At 48.3% G+C, this 18,381-nt stretch overlaps 6 protein-coding genes across 6 annotated transcripts; 3 read left to right on the top strand and 3 right to left on the bottom strand.

Annotated features, from left to right (window-relative positions):
• Positions 1–541: 541 nt before the first annotated feature.
• On the bottom strand, positions 542–1,700 carry FIESC28_02113 (uncharacterized protein; the record flags this gene model as incomplete). The annotated part of the gene is made up of 3 exons (XM_031156263.1): positions 542–1,286; positions 1,338–1,496; positions 1,639–1,700. The coding sequence occupies 3 exons, from the start codon at positions 1,698–1,700 to the stop codon at positions 542–544; spliced, it is 966 nt and encodes a 321-aa protein (XP_031019647.1).
• A 442-nt stretch (positions 1,701–2,142) lies between these two features.
• On the top strand, positions 2,143–5,101 carry FIESC28_02114 (uncharacterized protein; the record flags this gene model as incomplete). Its single annotated transcript, XM_031156264.1, has 5 exons — positions 2,143–2,450; positions 2,504–3,197; positions 3,245–3,569; positions 3,621–4,324; positions 4,373–5,101. The coding sequence occupies 5 exons, from the start codon at positions 2,143–2,145 to the stop codon at positions 5,099–5,101; spliced, it is 2,760 nt and encodes a 919-aa protein (XP_031019648.1).
• A 912-nt stretch (positions 5,102–6,013) lies between these two features.
• On the bottom strand, positions 6,014–6,541 carry FIESC28_02115 (uncharacterized protein; the record flags this gene model as incomplete). The annotated part of the gene is made up of 1 exon (XM_031156265.1): positions 6,014–6,541. The coding sequence occupies one exon, from the start codon at positions 6,539–6,541 to the stop codon at positions 6,014–6,016; it is 528 nt and encodes a 175-aa protein (XP_031019649.1).
• Positions 6,542–7,936: 1,395 nt separating this feature from the next.
• On the bottom strand, positions 7,937–11,554 carry FIESC28_02116 (uncharacterized protein; the record flags this gene model as incomplete). The annotated part of the gene is made up of 12 exons (XM_031156266.1): positions 7,937–7,957; positions 8,005–8,103; positions 8,148–8,250; positions 8,297–8,344; positions 8,391–8,576; positions 8,633–9,757; positions 9,805–9,835; positions 9,888–10,096; positions 10,152–10,256; positions 10,310–10,884; positions 10,934–11,286; positions 11,392–11,554. The coding sequence occupies 12 exons, from the start codon at positions 11,552–11,554 to the stop codon at positions 7,937–7,939; spliced, it is 3,018 nt and encodes a 1,005-aa protein (XP_031019650.1).
• Positions 11,555–11,939: 385 nt separating this feature from the next.
• Positions 11,940–15,248, top strand: FIESC28_02117 (uncharacterized protein; the record flags this gene model as incomplete). The annotated part of the gene is made up of 6 exons (XM_031156267.1): positions 11,940–12,435; positions 12,492–13,502; positions 13,557–13,668; positions 13,719–13,973; positions 14,022–14,473; positions 14,524–15,248. The coding sequence occupies 6 exons, from the start codon at positions 11,940–11,942 to the stop codon at positions 15,246–15,248; spliced, it is 3,051 nt and encodes a 1,016-aa protein (XP_031019651.1).
• A 666-nt stretch (positions 15,249–15,914) lies between these two features.
• FIESC28_02118 (uncharacterized protein) lies at positions 15,915–16,805 on the top strand (the record flags this gene model as incomplete). Its single annotated transcript, XM_031156268.1, has 1 exon — positions 15,915–16,805. The coding sequence occupies one exon, from the start codon at positions 15,915–15,917 to the stop codon at positions 16,803–16,805; it is 891 nt and encodes a 296-aa protein (XP_031019652.1).
• Between the last annotated feature and the right edge of the window lie 1,576 nt (positions 16,806–18,381).

The following is an 18,381-nucleotide window of genomic DNA, read 5'->3' on the forward strand; positions in this document are numbered from 1 at the left end:
TGCAGCTAGTTCAGGTTGAGGTGACCAATCAACTTAACCAAGAAAAGGTCAGAAAGGCCGATCGTAAACGGGAGTTTGCAGCTTTCCAAGCAGGCCAGCATAACGGTCAATGAGCAAGAGGATCAACTATCCTAGCTCGTTAGGGAGCTCAAGGCATTCCTGCTCTTTCTTTTCTTTTGTTCTTTTTTTGTAACCCCCAGTCTCCAGATATCGACCAACCCGAATACCCAGCCTGAATTGACAGAGGCTGACTATCAAAGATCTACGGTGACCGTCTGCTATGGGCTATTATTTCTTGGAACACGAACAAAAACATCAAGGCGCGATGCGGGTTATCATCTGAACGGGGCGCTTGAGAGAGATATACTGGGGCAGACAATGGGGTTACATTACTATAGGCTATTAAATTGATCACTTTGTTTATACTGGCTCCGTGATGGACGTTTGATTGATAGTATCTCGCTACTAACTAGAGTAATAGGACCACTAGCCCACTTTGACACCATTGTCCTTCGATCACCCATGGGAGCATAGAGCCACCTTATTCATCATCCTCGGCCTCACTCTCAAAACGAGTCTGCTGATGAGATCGTCGGATCTCGACTGATGTCAATGACACCTGAGAATTGCTCGAATTACTTATCTGCCGCATGGAAGTGAGAGACTGGCGAGCCTTGGGAGTGCTTGCACCGTCAACGCCATCCTCACCCAGTTCGTACTCCTCGTCATCACCCGCGGGAACAGGGTTACCGCTGCTGAGATACTGTGCTCCTTTGTGCTTGCGGAGGCGAGTAGGCAGGGGTGAAGAAGGCAGGTCCTCGTCGACGGCGGCCTGTCCAGAAGCCTCACCCTCATCGTGAGAGGGGGCAGGGGCAGCGGCCTTTCCTTTGCCCTTGGACTTGGACTGTGTCTTCTTCATCTCCTTGTTGAGTGCAAGGTAGATACCAGTGATGAGATCGGAGTTGAAGAGAGCGAGGTTTTCAACGATAGACTTTATAAGTTCTTCATCGTCACCTGTGAAGGTTGACAGGACGTGGGCTTTGAAAGCCATTGCATCGACGGTAGAGTGAGGGGTCCGCTTAACATAGAGCTTCTTCTTTGAAGCATCAATGAACGCTCGGTGAGCATTAGCAAGGGCTGCATGCTCATCACTTTCAGTATCGCAAAGTGTGTTATAAGCCTTAGTAGTTGCAGGATCGTCAATAGAGATGTCGGCCACCTCATCACCCTCGGTACCCTCACTGGCACCGGTACCAGTGGATGACATGCTGCTTCGTCGGACTCGCCTACTACAGTTAGTGACAGTGCAGAGATATCAGACAGTTATGGTCACTTACTGCTTGAGAGCGGCTAGAATGCGCTCCTGGTTCTTCAACACTAATCCAACTTGACGAGCCAAAAACTCTGAGCGTCGAAGGAGAATGCGTTCGGTGGGGGTGCAGAATGTCTCATCCTTGAGACCAGGCCAGCTGTAGACGGCAGTTGGCTCGATGGCGCTGATGAGGCGTTAGTGATCGTTGAATACCTCGGGAGGCATGCAGGCGGTCTGAAGATATAACCAAGACACAGAACTATGCCCTCAACTAGGTCTCGGCTTTTTCTTTTTAAACCACCAGGTATGCAAACCAGAGTACTTACGGGTCGGGGGGGTTGGTGGTCAACTGGTTCTCAAGAGCGATATCCATCGGATCGGCGTCCATCCTGTCGCCGGGTGACGGGTTGGGTGACGGCTTGATGGCTTGAGTGACGGCTTAACGACTTGACGGCTTTACAGCTTGAGAAATAGCTTGGGTAACGCCTCTGTGTTGGTGACGACTCCAAGCCTTGTTAATGTACGCGTCTGGTGTGTTGATGGTGGTGTAGGCGCCCGGTTTGTTGCAGCCTTGAAATGCGGGCAGTCAGTGAGATTAAGCGAAGCTAGCAGTGAATCACTTATCAGGCAGTTATTATTGTCATAAGTAACCCCTAGCTACCAGGTGAATGTAGTTATCTGAAACACTCACTAAAAGGGGCATACTTGAGTTCTTCTGCACACAGATCTACTATTTTGCCCCTGCCATAAATTGTTTTTCTACTTACCATCACTCTACGTAATAGTACTTTCTTCGCTCAATTACACCATAATCATCGCACCAGTAAAGGATGGCCGCTCCTCCGCCACCAGGGGCTATAGCCCCTTCACCATACACTCTTTTTGACAGAATCAACCATATATCGGCTGACAGCGAGGATCTATTCAATCTCCTTGAAGAACTGGAGCAGCATGTGGAGGATTCTGCCGGGTGGCGTTGGCACGCCGAGCAGACCCAGATCAAGCAGAACACCGTTTACAAGACCTACAAAACCTTCCTCACCGGGCTACAACTCGTCGATCAAGACCTCAACGAGGATGAAGAAGAGCTTGCTATGTTTCCGGTAGATAAGGATGAGTGCTTCAAGCGCATGAAACTGTAGGTCAACAGCTGGTGAAGGTTCATCCAAGTCATATACTAACGCCGGCTAGTTACATTATCTTCGTCGCCAAGTTTGGCCATGGGCGACGCCGGGGAACGAAGATCTCTTACCGTGCTCTGGTAGGGCATCGACTTGCACTCATGTTCTGGTACAAGAGAATTCACGCCAAACGGGGGACCACTACGACAGCCACTCACTCTCAACTCTTCAACACCCTCACTGAGGCTATGCGCTATGCGACCTCTAAGTTCGGGCTTGCTCTGGGCGCGTCTACGTCCTTCTCCAAAGTCGGAATACCTGAATTGCGTCAACTGATCGATTATGATACCCTCAATGCGGTTTCCATCGAGGTTTCTGAAGGCCATCATCTAGCATGGTGTATCGCCCGCGTCTGCGCCGTGCGTCCCGGGTCTATCGGAATCAGTGGTCAACGAACAGTCAATACGAATGATCGGCCCTTTCTCACCTGGGGTGATATCCAAATCACCCGGTCGGATAACGTCAGGTTTCAGGTTCGCATAACTTTCAGAAACCTAAAGACCAACTATACGGATCCTGAGAAGGCATATCGAAAGACAGAGAAAGACTCCTCACTCACCTGCGTTATCAACTCACCCACGAACACCGACAACCTGATTTTCTCCATCCCTCACCGACTGCTTGTTCTTGCGCTCCGCCGTCAAATCATTGATAGTGTCACGACGATCGACGAGCTTATGCGTGGGAATCAACGCAATATTACGGTAGGCTATCAAGGTTCATATGTTGAAGCAAAGCTGACTATCTACAGATCAATCGTGAGTATTTATCGAAACCAGTTATTCTGGCAAGTAAGGCTCGGGGCTTGGGGACGAGTGATGAAGCGGTTACTGTCTATGCATTGACTGAGTACCTTAAACGACGTGGATCGAAGCTTGGCTATCCAGAGGCATTGAACTTCTACTCTATTCGCCGCAGAGCAGCCGACGATCTCACCCGACAGGTTGGTCGTGATGCTTCACGAGCTATTATGAACCACGACGCTCAGTCACGGGTTCTGGAAAAGTATTACCTGTCACTGGGTGATGCTGTGGATCTATCCAGAGTTGCATTGGATGAAGATACAAGCGACCTAGGTAACAAATACTATTCTCACCAGCTTGATAAATGAAGCTAAAGTGATCTAGGCCAGGAGGGGTATTCTCACCAGATTGATCAAGAAAGCACCTTGGCTGCCAATGTCCTCTCCCATCAAAAGGCTCGAGAGATTCATGGACCAGCTGTCAATGCGCTGATGGTGAAGCTGATGTCATCTGACCCCGGATTTCCATACACAGCTTCAAATGCCGAGTTGAAGAACTATAAACGCCGCATTCGACGGGTGGCGTTGGATTCGCTTTTGGGGATCGAGGTTCAGAAGGAACGAGAAAAAATGACCAGGATGGACTTCAATCGTCGATTGAAACATCTGAGTGATTCTAAGTTGATGGATATGGTTATGGAAAATGCTCGAGCTCAACTGGCCCTTGGTGATACCGATCACCTGGAGGAAGAGGATGATAACCCAGCTATCGATGGTGAGACGCAAGAAATCATTCACGGCCTCGAAGAAAAGGCTGAAAAGGACCTTGAGGAACAAGTGGTAGATGGTGATCACCGGGGCGAGGTTCTTCGCGAGCTGGATGGTGATGGCCGTGAGGATGACGATGAGGGTGATGGTGACAGCCGCACCATCCCTCAGGCTATTGAGGTCGACTACGAAACCGCCGCCCGAACCTTCATGCAAGCTCTTCTAGAGAACACATTGAGTCAACACAAGGACTACAAACACAACCCCACTGTTTGTCCACTATGTCAAGAGGATGATACCATTACCGATCCAGCGATCAAGGTAAGTGCTCATGTATGATATTTGATCTCACTCGCTGATTTCCTATAGAACAAGATTTGGAGTGCCCAAATCAAGCTCAACGATCATATGAAAACGGCATTCCATACACCCCGGGCACAGTGGATTCGTCGCGTTGAGGCCAATCACCAGGTTGATGGTAGCGGCAACGGTACAAATTGCCCTTACTATGAGCGAGTTGGCAATACTAGATCTTTTATCCGAGTGTCCTCCCTGGTGAGACATATTGAAACGAACAACGAGCCTGCTCATAAGGCCTTTGCACAAGAGGACGGGTGGTTTACACCCGGTTGGGCAAGTCACCCAGAGGTCAAATCAGCTTCAGCCCGTCAGACAAAGGAAACTGCACACCGTATGGATACAGCATTTCTGAATATTCCATACTCTGGCGAACAGGCAATCGAACCTCGCCCACACGAGAGTATTCCGAATGCTGTACGAGCTCCCGGGCCATCACCTATGGTTCCGATTCCTGGGGCAGTGTGGCTCACTGGTGATGAGATGTTTAGGCCAGGCCCGTCAGTCCTTGACGCTCAGTTCGCCGCTCTCACAATCTGGACAAGTCAACCACCCATCACCTCACCCCCGATCCCAGCTCACCTTAACGATCACGTGATCATGGTGAGTCCCTACACGGGGGAGCCAGTTGAGCCAATTGAGTCAATTGAGCCAGTGGAGGCAGTGGAGCAGGTCAACAAGAAGAGACAGAGTGAGGCAATTGAGCCGCCTACTACAAAGAGACCCCGACGTGATGATTGAATGGTCCGGAGGAGGATGGGTGATTACGACGTGGTGACCAGTTGCGGTGATCAGTTGTGGTGATGGACGAACGATTTTGATGATACCTGGGTGACAGTGGAATAAATGCTGTTGTTTTTTTGGTGGCCCTGGTGACGGGCGAACGGTCACGATGATAGCTGGGGGACAGTGGAATGAGTGCTTTTTTCCTCCTGGAGGCTCTGGCAATGCATTAATGGAAATAATATATCTGGAATGTGGGATAATAGCATTCGTAATATTACAATAGTGTTAAACACAAGTGAGTGATTGAGATGTATAAATTATATAATTTTCTTAAGGCGTTAATGCTAACCACTACACCACGGTCGCTGGTGATCTGATTGTTGAAGATCAATGAGCTAGTTCGGTATATAATAGCAAAATGTAGCTGTACCGCAGTACTTGCTCCTGGCGCATATGTCGTCGCTGTATTCGTTCTTCAACCGGCAACCTCTTGAAGAACAGAAAAACATGGCGCCCCGGAAATGCATGCGTAGCTGAGGATGCCAAAGTTGTCAAAGCACGCAGAGAAGCCAAGATAGCAACCAAGCAGCCAGCTAAGACGCCAAACATAGTTGTGGGTTAAAGCAACCCACAATGGACTATGTAAATAATTCAGGACTGGTACGAAGGGCATGGTGGATCAGAGACTACAAGATGGCTCTGCATAGCCTAACGGACGAAATAATTTACACAGTTTATGCAAGTTTAGACCAGTGTTTACGCTACCTTATTTTTGTACCCAAAGCCTTGAAGCATGATCCTTTTGTTTCCCAGCAGCTGGAACACCCTTCGCACAATTCGGCAATCATTTAGCATTTTTCTGCTTGGAAGACTATAATGTCGATTGCGATGGAATGTGGTATTGACTGCCATTTCTCACCGCCATCATCAAGACGGCGGTGCCATGACCAACCAATGCCCTTCAAACCCATCAAACTCCTCCTCAATGACCGCCTTCGTCTTCTCCCACGGCACCCGAAAAGCGCCCGAATTAAACATGGGCGAATAGATCGTCACATCCTGCTTCCCTTGCAACTGGTTCCTCATATCCTTCAAAGCCATCCTCGTCTGCGTCAAGATCTTCCCCGCAGAGTCCTTCCCCGGCTTTCCCGTCCTTGGGTTCGGTCTACCGTACCCATAGCTCGTGTAAAGACACACGATATGTATCTTTGGCGCCCCACTGGCTACGTCGGAAGGTTGAGGTGGGATGATCTGGCATGCTCCTGCTGAGGTGCCGGAGTTACAGAAGCTTTTGTACTCTTTGCATGCGGATGGGAATACGGTTGCAAGTTCAGCTGCGATGCCTGCGCCCCACTCTGCGATGCAGTTTGTTGCGTGGACGAGGTAGATGTCTGGGGGAAGAGAGCGAATGGCGTTGAGGGCTGTCGCTTCGAGTTTGAAGATTGGTGCTATCATTTTGATGATGAGCGGAGTTGTGTGAAGATGTTGAGTTGCATCGCTTGAGCGCTAAGTGGTTGCTTTATACGCGATGTGATCTTCATTTTCGGGAAGATTGCTGGGGTGACTCATCGGCGAGACAGCCATTTCTCAACCTCCGTCGGATGACGACACAACTCCTGGAATACTATTGCGACGATCAAAAGCGAGCCTGTGACAAGTACGATGGTCTTTCCTTCGAGTGGTGCGCGCGGCTTATGTCTGGGCTTGACAACACAGCACCCAGTCACGCGCCTGGCGACTTAGCCTGTACAGGCCGATAAGAAATCAAGAACACCTATCAATAGGACAAAGGAAGGCACCCTGATGAGTTTTGACCGAGAGGCCTGCCAGCAGTTTTGTCAGGGGTGGTCCCTTCTTCGCCTACTTTGACGCGACGAGCGACTTGTTCGGCATCCCGAACAATAGAGCCTGAGGCGACGCCTAGAAGGTAGGTCTGGATTAGTCGTAGGTCGACTATGTGTTGTGGGATGTCTTAGCCATTATTGAAGGGCTATAAGGCGTGGTACCACGCTGGCCTGGATAGCTGGCCCAGCAGCTCCGTTGGCGGGCTGGGACTGTCGTCACTCGATCGCAGGCCTCCATGACAGATAGAGAGTATTGCGAGGATCAAACTCAGAGAAGGAGATGGATATATGTTTGCTAGAAAGCTGCCTGGCCGTTCTAGCTCAAAGCATCGTGGGTGAGAGCACACGAGGCTCCCTTTCAGCGCCCATCCAAAGACAACTCCCGCCTTCAGCAACCACACTCCGGATCATATTGAACCAAGCATTCTAGCAGCTCAACAGAGCTCCAAAACGAACTTTCTTTAGAAAAAGACCGAGTTTCGATACTGCACCCACATATAAATCCCAGGCAGCCAAACTCAACACCAGACAAACTTCAACGCAACTTCCTCATTCGACGCCACCAGCATCACAAGATCAAGAGAAGAACCCTTATATAATAAAATATGGACGATATCCTTCGACGTGGGGTGTTGACGGGATGGCCTAATGGCTGGTGCCCATGAGCCCTGCAGGTAAGTGCGTGTTGAACCATGAGCACTTGTTCATGGTTCAACTGGGTTTCCCGCATACCAGCAAGCGCTGATCGTATGCGGGTCTTTCCCTTTTTGCACTTTCTGTCCCATATCCTTCCTTTCTTCTCGTCTTTGAACATTAGCCAGACTCAATGACACGCAAAATAATAATTGAGACCGATCGGAAGGTTCACTGAAGACAAAAGAAAAAGTGCAAAAAGAATAAACATCACATCTTCTTCATCTATTGTTCTCCCACTTGTACATATCTCTCTCTTTCTCTCTTCGCGCCCGATCATCTACTCTCCCACTTAGCTCCAGCAGGATTTCTTCTAAATGAGTGATATGAGTTCCTGTAGAGAATTAGTAAGGTATATCGCCTCATTCGGTGAAAACGGACCTGCAGTCTTCCCAGATTCTCGCTTGCACTCCCATTGTCATGTGGCGATAGCAACAACCCTGCCAAGTACTTCTTTGACTCTTGGATCTTGATGACTTGCTGGAGGATGTTAGCTGTGCTCTCTCGCAGTCGATACATCATACCTGTTCAAATGTATCTCGCACGTAAAATCGGACTGTAGTCACCTCCCGTGACTGTCCGATACGGTGGATACGTGCTAATGCCTGTTCTTCCAGAGTCGGGTTCCTAAGGAATGAGTGTATGTCCATTAACAAGTTCAATTTGCACTCACCAATGCGGTTCCATAAGGTATGCTCTAGTTGCAACTGTCAAGGTGAGACTAGAAGGGTCAGCGGTCGCGGTCGCATTATCCTGGTGTTACTTACCCAGCTGCACCGCAAGATAGAGTAAGTAGCATGACCCGCACTGATGGGTCATGTCTGAACCTCTCTACAATGCCCTGTCTGCCCTTTTGTGGTACTTTGCCATCGAAGCGAACGCTCGGAATCGAGGATTGATTGAGCCCAGCCTCGACAAGGTCGAGAGTCAGCCTCCATGTTGAGAAGACAATGCTGGGAGATGTCAGCCAACCTGTATCCACAAGCCGTTGCTAGAAGTACGTACATACCATTTCTCGCCTGACGGGAGAGCCTTGATATCTGCTAGCAAGGCTTTTATCTTCGACGGCAAGCCTCTTTCTGGCTGCGGCAACATATCCGACAAGGTCGACTCCAAGGCTTGACCGCTCATAGAAACAGGCGCCACGATACACGATGGGTTGTGGGTGCATTTTGCAGTGTTCTTGAGTCGCTGCGCGCAATCGGAACAAATGAACGAAAGACATTTGAAGAAAAGAGGCCTCTGCGGCGTAATTGTAGGATCATCCAGGTCTGTCTCCGTGATATCGAGCGTTGATGAGCATTGGAGGCAGTCAATCGGTCCCATCTCTCGCTGCATGTTGAAGGTATTTTGCGCGACACTCGTCCAAAATTCAGCATGCGGGTTGCGTCGTGACTTTCCGTGTCTAGCATCATAGTGTAGCCCCAAATTACAAACGAGCCGCAGCGAATCAATCTGCTGTAGGACATTGACATATGATCCTGTTTTCGAAGAGTCGACATCCTTTGACATAGCCTCATCTATACTGACAATAGCCTTTTCGCGCAACCTGTTGTACAAGGCTCTTTCTTCCGAGTTGAAGTCGACAGGACATTGCAGGTCACGCCTAGCTGGAAGACTGACCGTCCCTTTGTCGCGTCGAAGAAGCAGGCATTTAGACAATCGTTTGAGCCGCTTGATAGCTTCTTGATACTGACCGACCTTCCAGAGATGTGATATGTCGGCATCGAAGCATCTCCGGTCGGTGTAAGGGTGTACTCTGATGAACTTGAAGAGGGTCGCAAGGTCGCCAAGTCGGTTCTGCAAAGGAGTGCCTGTTACCGCCCATCGTGATCTAGAATCGAGAGCGCATATGGCCTGCGACATTCTTGAGTTGCCGTTGCGGATAAGATGTGCTATCCTGTTAGTTTGATCGCAATCGACGACACCACGAAGCTCACCTTCATCAAGAATTATCCTTTTCCATCGGACGGAGTACATGAAAGATGTTCTTGAGCTATTTGAATGGTTCCATTCGGCAGAAATCGTGTGGTATGTTGTTAGTACAATATTGAAAGCTTTGAGCTCGTCCAATGATCTCAATCGGTCTTCCCGATGATGCCGACGATAAGTCAGACGACCCTCAACAACATGCCTATAATACTGTTAGCTTCGTGCCTCACTGTCAACATAGAGACGAACTCGGTAAGTTGCTCTTCCCATGTTCCCATCACTACATGAGATCAGCTTAACGACCACGGATCAGAGAATGTTTAACATCTTACAGGGAGGAGGCACAACGATCAGAGTTGCAGGAACATCTAGATGACATCCTTCATCAATATCGACAGCATCTCCTCTGCTTTCAAGATCTGTCGCCACCAGTGCGATCATCGTCAATGTCTTTCCAAGTCCCATAGGATCAGCGACGATGCCTCCATAACACTGAGCAGGGACTTCCGATTGTGACGCCTTGGAGACACGGTTCAAGAACCTACGGTATGAGTGAGCTAGGCCAGAAAAACAAGGAGGATTAGACATTGACTTACAGTCTTCCTTGGTCTGTGTCCATTATCTCCCAAAGGTTTGGCCCCCCATCAAACTCCCACCCAAGTTCTCGACGTAACATGAACGTCAGAGCTTGCTTTTGGTGTCTAATAATCTGTAAATTCTTGACAAGCCTTGAAGAAAGAACGGGAACACTAACCTTCGGAGTTCGCGCTTGATCGCTGATGGCTGTGACGCTTCTTCCAGATCCTCATGGCTGTTCAAATCGTCTAGCAAATCGGGTTGCTGAGGAATAGTCTCTAGCTGCAGAGCACAAGAACTTCGGGCGATGGAATCTGAGAGCAGTTGAGCGGATGAGAGGTCCTGTAATGAAAGCCGATGCGGATTGCAGTATGGGACATCCCGGTGGCATTCTCTTGGGTCTTGCAGGAAGATTTGGTAGTCATCAAGCCATGACCCTAGCTCGTCAAACAATTCCTTTGGACCGTAAATCGTGATCTCTAGAGAACATGGTACCGTTGTCGGAGCTTGGGGCTCTTTCTGAAGCTCAAATGCCTGAGAGCTGTCAATTGCACACGAGGCGTGAAGGTCGAGGGAGGTCTCGTCGAGAAGACCTTGTAAAACCTGCCCATGGTCAGACATTATGCGTCCCACAATTTCGGTCCTGCTTTCGGCAATAAAGCGAGTTGAAGATTCGAGCTTGACTGGAAACTGTGTTGGTAGATTTTGCCGAGTGGCACCTTTTTGCTCGCATCGAGCAGAGATGCCCAAGACCTGGAACGTTAGTACTTCAGCGACGGAAAGAGTCTTTTCAGGCACTCACCATACCGAAGCAGACAGTCGTGTCTTGGGCTTCCGCAATACCTGCGTCCTTTTCCTCCACGAGAAGACGGGCCTGTGTGCTATCACCTGAAATGAATGGTGACAAGGCTTGTCGCTCATATGACTCTGGCCACTGCAAACTCACGTTTGGCTGGTTTGACAAAGTCTGAGGAACGAGAGACTGCTCGTAATATGTAGAATGCATCGGAGCGTGGGGTTGCAACGGCGCAATATGAGCTGGAAGCATAGAGTAATGCGATAGCCATGGATCGGGCTCCGGGATAGTGGAAATTACTGATGGATGCCACTGTAAAGGTAGGTTGTTTTGACTGGGAATATCGGTCGCAAGGTGTCCTGTATAATTAGTATGGGGGTAATAACTACCCCATCCATTGTTGCAATGGCTATGAGTACTCCAGGGAGTATTGATTGAAGTCGTATTTGGTGTAGCTGAAGTACCATTGGAGAGTCGCTGAGTGTGAATTGATGTTGTGGCAAGACGGTTGTAGTTCTGTCCCCATGAGGGTGCATGGTGAGAGGGGCTGGCCTCAATATGGGCATCGCCTTCCTCATCTATCCGTTGTCGCTTGGGTGGTCGATTTGGATTTTGACGCAAGTCCATTCTCGTAATTGATGATGGAGGGACAAGGACAACCGATCTACCGTAATAGAGGAAGTTCTTATGAGGCTATTTGATTCCCCTCACCAAATATTATGCGACGGCTGGAAGGCATCATGCCTCGTTAGGCAGACTCAAGTGAGAATGCAGGCATTCTTGCAAGGCTCTGTGCGCAGCAGGTGCAGTAAAGTGCAAGTGCACGACAATTGATTGGCGCATACCAATGCACCTTCCTGCAGTGTTCAGTTTGAGGTGGCTATGCTGGAATTTCCCTTGTTCATTCAAAATTGCCCGATGATAAGAGTCTTTTCAGTCTGTCAAAGTTACCTCCTCCTTCACCCCGTCCAGCTCAGTCCCAATTTACGAGGCGGTTCTACCTGAGACAGACATGCCGCTCAAACCCGCCATTTCGGCACTTGCACGAAACACCATCAAGTCGGCCCATGATGAGCTTGATCGCATAATCAGCCCAGGCGAAAAGCGCGACTTTGCTGAAACAACACTTCGGGATGTCCAAAATGCTGCTCTCAAGCTCGAGGATCAACTGGCTGCTCGGCAATCCCTTCGGAATATGCGACGTCTGATGCCACTCTTTCGGGGTCTTGAACACTATTCCAAAGTCGCTGAGATATTGTGTAATGGAACCCCATTCATGCCTTGGATCTGGGCGCCTATCACACTTATCCTAAGAGTGGCTTCGGAATATGTCGAAGCTTTCGAGACTATCATCAAAGGCTACGCGAGCATTGCTGAACCACTGAAGCGGTTTGGGATTCTCAGTAATGCCTTCATCGATGAGCCAGGCTTCCAGCAGACACTCGCCGTATTTTACGCCGACATCCTTACATTCCACAAGTATGCTTACAAATTCGTTCACCGCAATGGTAAGTTACGAAGAATTGAAACTTCATATTATCCTATGATCTGACACCTCAACTAGGCTGGGCATTGATGTTCTCTACATCTTGGGGCCGTTTCCAGAGGCGCTTCGATAACATCATCGAAGATTTAAACAAACATGGTGCTCTCATCGATCTTGAAGCGAATGCTCGTGATATAGCAGAGGCCAAAGCGATGCGTGAGAACATCCAAAGGTGGAAAGAAGAAAGTGAGGATCGTGTTCGCCAACAAGACAGAGAACAGAATGCCAAGCAATACGAGTCCATCGTCTCTTGGCTCAAGACCAACGAAACCGATCAGCTGGCCATCATCGATTCAATCTCGTCCGATGCAACGGAATATCAGGGGACCTGTTCATGGATACTTAAGAACAGAAAGATCACCTCTTGGGCGGACGAAAAGCCAGACACACCAGCCCTCTGGCTTAAGGGTTCAGCTGGGTCCGGAAAAAGCGTCTTATGCACACAGCTCGTCAATTTCTTGAAAGGGACAAAAGCCGTGGCGTATCACTTTTGTTCCTACCTGTATGACTCTTCGACAACGTTTGATCAGGTCCTGAAATCACTCATTCTGCAAATCATTCGGAAGGATGGTGACCTGGTCTCTTATGTCTTTACACATTATATCCTAGAAAGGAAATCCTCGACAAGCGCGACGCTGGAACGGCTCCTACAAAAGCTTTTAGCAAGCATGTCCAACTTAACTAATCAGGAGTCGTATATCTGGCTTGTCATAGATGGCCTCGACGAATGCGAAAAAGACAGGCAAGTGCGCTTGGTGCGACTTTTGAACCAGCTCATTTCCAAGCCAGTGGTACCAGGAAGCACTACCTGCAAGGTATTAGTTGCAAGCCGCGGCCCTTCAGAAGCATTGGAAAAATTGAAGAGAAAACAAATAATTTCCCTTGCCGAAGAAAAAGGCTCACTGGATAGAGCCATTTGGCAATATGTTGGTCTAAGGCTTGAGACGATGCGCCCGAAACTTCGACAAATTGATGTACAACATTCTGAAGTTGAAGAGATCCAGAGTACCATTGTAAAGAAAGCTGATGGTAAGTGGTGTATCCGTCTCTCCATTTCTTGCGCCATGGTCTGATCAAGTGCAGGAATGTTTCTCTACGCCCGGCTTGTCGTTGACTATCTGGCCAGTAACGTCTTTTACAGCGGCGATGAGATGAAGGAATCGGTAAATACATTGCCACAAAAGCTGACTGAATTGTACGTTATCGATATATCATCCTCATGGGAAATTCTAACAACGCCGCTAGCTACCAGAGAATTTTGACACAGATTTTGGTTCAGCTAGACTCTCGGTCGGTCGATCGCATTCGATGCGTACTAGGCTGGATTGCATTTGCAAAACGCCCATTGAAGAAGGTCGAACTCTTGTCCGCTATAACCTTCAGCTCTGGCGATTCCCAAGTCTCGCGCTTAGTACCCCAGTACATCCTTGACATTTGCGGAACACTGATTGAAGAAAGTCGAGACACAACAGTCGCCTTCATTCACAACTCAGTAAAGGAGTAAATTTGGTCCTGCACTAAAAAGGCAAAAGCTGACATTATAATTAGGTTCTTACAGACAGCGTCGACGAAAGTTGTTATCACGCGAGACCAAGCAGTTCAAGAGCATGGAGTAGCTTCTATCACCTGTCTCCTCTCTGGGCTTCGCATCTTTCGCTCCCAAGAGTCGGGGCAGAACAAGGCTCTCTGCGTCATAAAGGGGCTATACGGATTTCTCGTTTATGCTGCCGAGTTCTGGACCGAGTATCTAATGAGCTATGAGCCTTCCCAGGTTTTAAGCCTTGAAGGCTCACTGGACCCGTTCATTCGTCTAGCTTGTCAACTGGCGGAAGAATTGGGAAACCTGGACCCAGCAAAATTGGAAGAGAGTACCAATGGAGATTTGGTAGACAAACGCCTAGCGAAACTGCAGAAGTATGGAGTACTATGGAAACACGTCGAACGTGCTCTTAAGGCACGATCGGCAAAGAATCTCGAGGCAAGAATATTACAGACTGAAGGTAAGCCTTGATATCAGGTTTCTGCTGTTCATACTGACTCTCTCATGCAGTTCAGGGCGACAAAATTCGGCAGCATTCCAAGTCACTGCCACTCTCTGATCCAATCAGTGATTTGCTTACTTCGTACCAAGAAGTTGTCAGATTATTAATTGGACAGACATATCACGCAGATCTATCAGCCAGTGAGCTAGAGTACTTCAGAGCTCACCTAGGTACTAGCGCTTTCACGTGTCATCTGACTGCGTGTACGAGGGCGACGATTGGGTTTGATACCGAAAAGATGCTCAGAGAACATGAACGATCCCACGTCAATTGGTTGCGATGTACCGCCCCAGGGTGTCAATACCCGCCTCGGTTCTCACCTCGTACGCTGAAGGTCCATATGAACAAGCACCATCCTTCACCTGACACTCTGAAGCCTATACGGAAATCCGTATCTATGGATGTTTGGCTGCCAATATCTGGACCCGACGCTGACTCTTACGCTTTCATTCATGATGATGACGAACTTATACTGGAGAGTATGGATTACCCACCAGACGTGCCCGAACCCTCTTTTCGACCTCCCCAAAGGCAAGTTGACTCCCGTCAAATGCCTGCTGAACAGATGGCACGCAACATTGCCGTCGCGCAACAAATGCTGATTGCTAATGGTATCAACCCCTATTCGCTACACCCTGCGACATTGGAAAGTTTTGCCAAAGCTCCGCCCTCCGCCCAGCAAAAAGCCATGGTAGTCCTTGCGAAGGGCTTGGAGGGGACCGAGACTACTTGAACAGTCCAAATGTCAGCCAAACCTACTATCTAGGAATCTGCAACAACAGAACTATGGAGGATATTCGCCAAGACATACTTCACAAAACAACAATTTTGATCACAGTGATCCTGGATCTAAACATCATACTAAACTGAATAAAACTACACATTTGAAGTATCATCACTACGATACTTACGCAAAACTTTCTTATTCTCAGCCCTATATAAGCTTTTCATTAAGCCATAGATTGTCTGCCTCCCTTGATCCATTCCTTGCGGTCTGTTTATGCTCTCTATTACAACATCATAATTATAAATACTTCGAAAGTTGTATTTAAAATGCCTCTAAGTTTTGCCGGCCGTAAAAAGGGAAAGTGTTGGTAGCAAGGCGTGGGGGCAGCTATAGCTTCTTTCCCAATAAAATATACACAGTGATTGAGAAGACACAGAAGTTCAATTGCGTCTCCTATACCAGAAAGGGTGGAGCAATGCCATTTCAAGAATCGTGAGTATTACTCAAACCGCATATCGTTAGTGAGCGACCTGACTGGAATTGTAGTCGAGGAAGTCGATGAATCTTTGTAAGCGCACTAAGTGGTTGAGGTGGGGCATTTGAGAATACCCTCGGCTCTGAGCTAAGCACCCTTGACTGTTCAAAATCTTCTGTGCCAGATATCCAGTCGACATGTGCGACTTCTCAGGCTACGGAGGCAGCTGCGAAGAATGGCTTGCTTTGGAACAAACCTTACCTCCAGTAGCCAAGCTCGAGATGCCATCTGCAGATATGATCAGATTGGCCAACGAGGAACGAGAGGCTATCGCGAGACAGTCCATGATAAAGCTGGGGCCTCATGTTCGAATTCAGAACTACTCGATATCTTCACGAGATGGAACTTCCCTACAACTACGCAGTTACAGACCGATCGAAACTCCGCACGGTGATCTTACCCCACTATACATCCATTTTCAAGGCGGTGGCTTCATGTATGGTTCACTCGACGGCGAAGATGCGATATGCGCTCGAATAGCCATCGGTTGCCAAGTAACGGTTCTGAACGTCGACTATAGACATACGCCAGACTTCGCATATCCCACACAATGGAACGATACCCAGGATGCTTTCGTGTGGGCACACGATAATATGGACAAGCTGAAGTGCGATCCTCGGAAAGTTATCGTCGGTGGAATATCAGCCGGTGCTTGGTTGGCCGCATCTCTCGTACTCCAAAGACATCTGAAGAACGACCCTCCGCCCATCGCAGGCCAGGTTCTTATGATACCTTGTTTAGCACATGTCGATTGCTACGAACTGCAGTTAAACAAGATGAAGGACGCTTCGATATCATCTTATAAACAGAATGAGTTCGCACCGATGTTCTCACTCGCTGAACTCAGGTGGTTCACAAGTCTTCTCAAGATCGAAAATCCCGATCCTCAAGATCTGAAAATCAACCCTGGCAATGCGACGCCTGAACAAGTGAAGGGGATGCCGCCGAGTGTGGTCGGTGTAGCTGGACTGGATCCGTTGAGAGACGAGGGACTCTTGTATGCGAAGATGTTGAGCGAAGCTGGGTAAGTCGTTGCATGCGCATAGAGAGGACTGGCTGACGAAGCGTAGGGTTCCTGTTGATGTGAATCTGTTCATTGGATTGCCGCATGGTTTTCGGTGTTTCGGGGAGAGGCTTTCTGCTTCGGAGAGATGGGATCAGGTTATTGAGGACGGGATTCGGTGGGCTTTATCTGAGCCTGCGGCGAGTAGTGAGTTCTGTGTTAAGACAGGATAGATCAAGTCTGTGTTTGGCTTGGAGGATGGTGTGCTGTGGAAGAATTGGTAACCCTAAAGCTTTCTTCCAATATAGAAAACTCATTTTTAGAAGAGATAGAATCGCAAATAGATCAATTTTCACGTTGTTAATAGTAGGCTTTCTCATGATGGTATCTTCACAAGAGAGAGCGGCATGCTGAACAACAAGAATTCAGGTCACGCGACAACCTTCCTTTTTCGAATGACTCGAGTCGAGCTTACTGAGAACAAAACGAACCAATCAAATTGGATAAATGGACGTAGAGAAATAGCATCCATTCTCAGACCAGGTGTGAAGCAGTTGATGTTTCAATACAGGCGCGGATAATACGTAACCACCCAGCCACCCCGGTCGATAACACAGATCCGAGCGCCGGAAATAGCACCAACTGTTGCGATTGGACAAATGGTTGTCTTATCGATCTGATATAGTCTCTTGCCTGCCAAGAGTTCAAGTACAACATAGGTCTATTTTTGCAGTAGGATCGCACATCAAGTCTAGAATTCGCCAAGACTGGACTAACAACTTCAGAATAGTTACAAGACATATCTACTTGAAATGGTTCATGTCGTAAAGTCAGTTTAAGAAATTTAAGAGTGCCTCACTAAATCTCAGTGCTACCCAACCAAGGATATCAGCCTTAATAATGTTAGATCTCCTCACGGCTGATCGCCTCCCGAGACAGTACACCCATTCAAAAAGTCAAAATGAATCGCAATAGTGTTAGTAAGCGGAAACCGGTAGACGTAGAAAAAGTCAATTGCTTCTCTGTATCAGGTGAGACAGGGTTTGAGATGCAAGTCAGAGCGATTTGCGTTCAGATTCCTCCAGTTGGTGATGCAGATGAATGTAGATGGCAAGGATTGACGATCTGATGTTTTGGCGACTGGGTTTTGCGCGTTTGACGCGGGGCTACTATAGTGGGTGAATGGTTGCGAGGGTGGATGAGTTGCAACGGATAAGTGTGCCGAATGTTGGTTTCTGGCGCTTTGATGCCTTTACGAGTATTTCCGAAGACGTGGAGCACATGGGAAAGTTGGACGTATTCGAGAATCTCTTGAAAGCTGTTCGCACTGACGGTATCCGAGCCATCACGGACACTGACCGGACCAACTGCATGTGACAATCAGTACCTATTCACCGAAAAAGCCTTGGATGTCTACGCTCAAAGTGATCGTTTTCACCTTTGGCATATACAGTACTAATTGATTTATCTATTATTTGGCTCCGTTGGATATGATATTTTGTGATACCAGATTTTGGCAACGGTCTTCGCACCCAACATTGTTGCCATCATCTCGTCCCATACGTTTGGAAATCCATCAATTCTAGGGTAACTATCATTAC

Source organism: Fusarium coffeatum, assembly GCF_003316985.1.
Source record: "Fusarium coffeatum strain FIESC_28 chromosome Unknown BRIP53273_contig_46, whole genome shotgun sequence".
NCBI classification, from domain to species: Eukaryota; Fungi; Ascomycota; class Sordariomycetes; order Hypocreales; family Nectriaceae; genus Fusarium; species Fusarium coffeatum.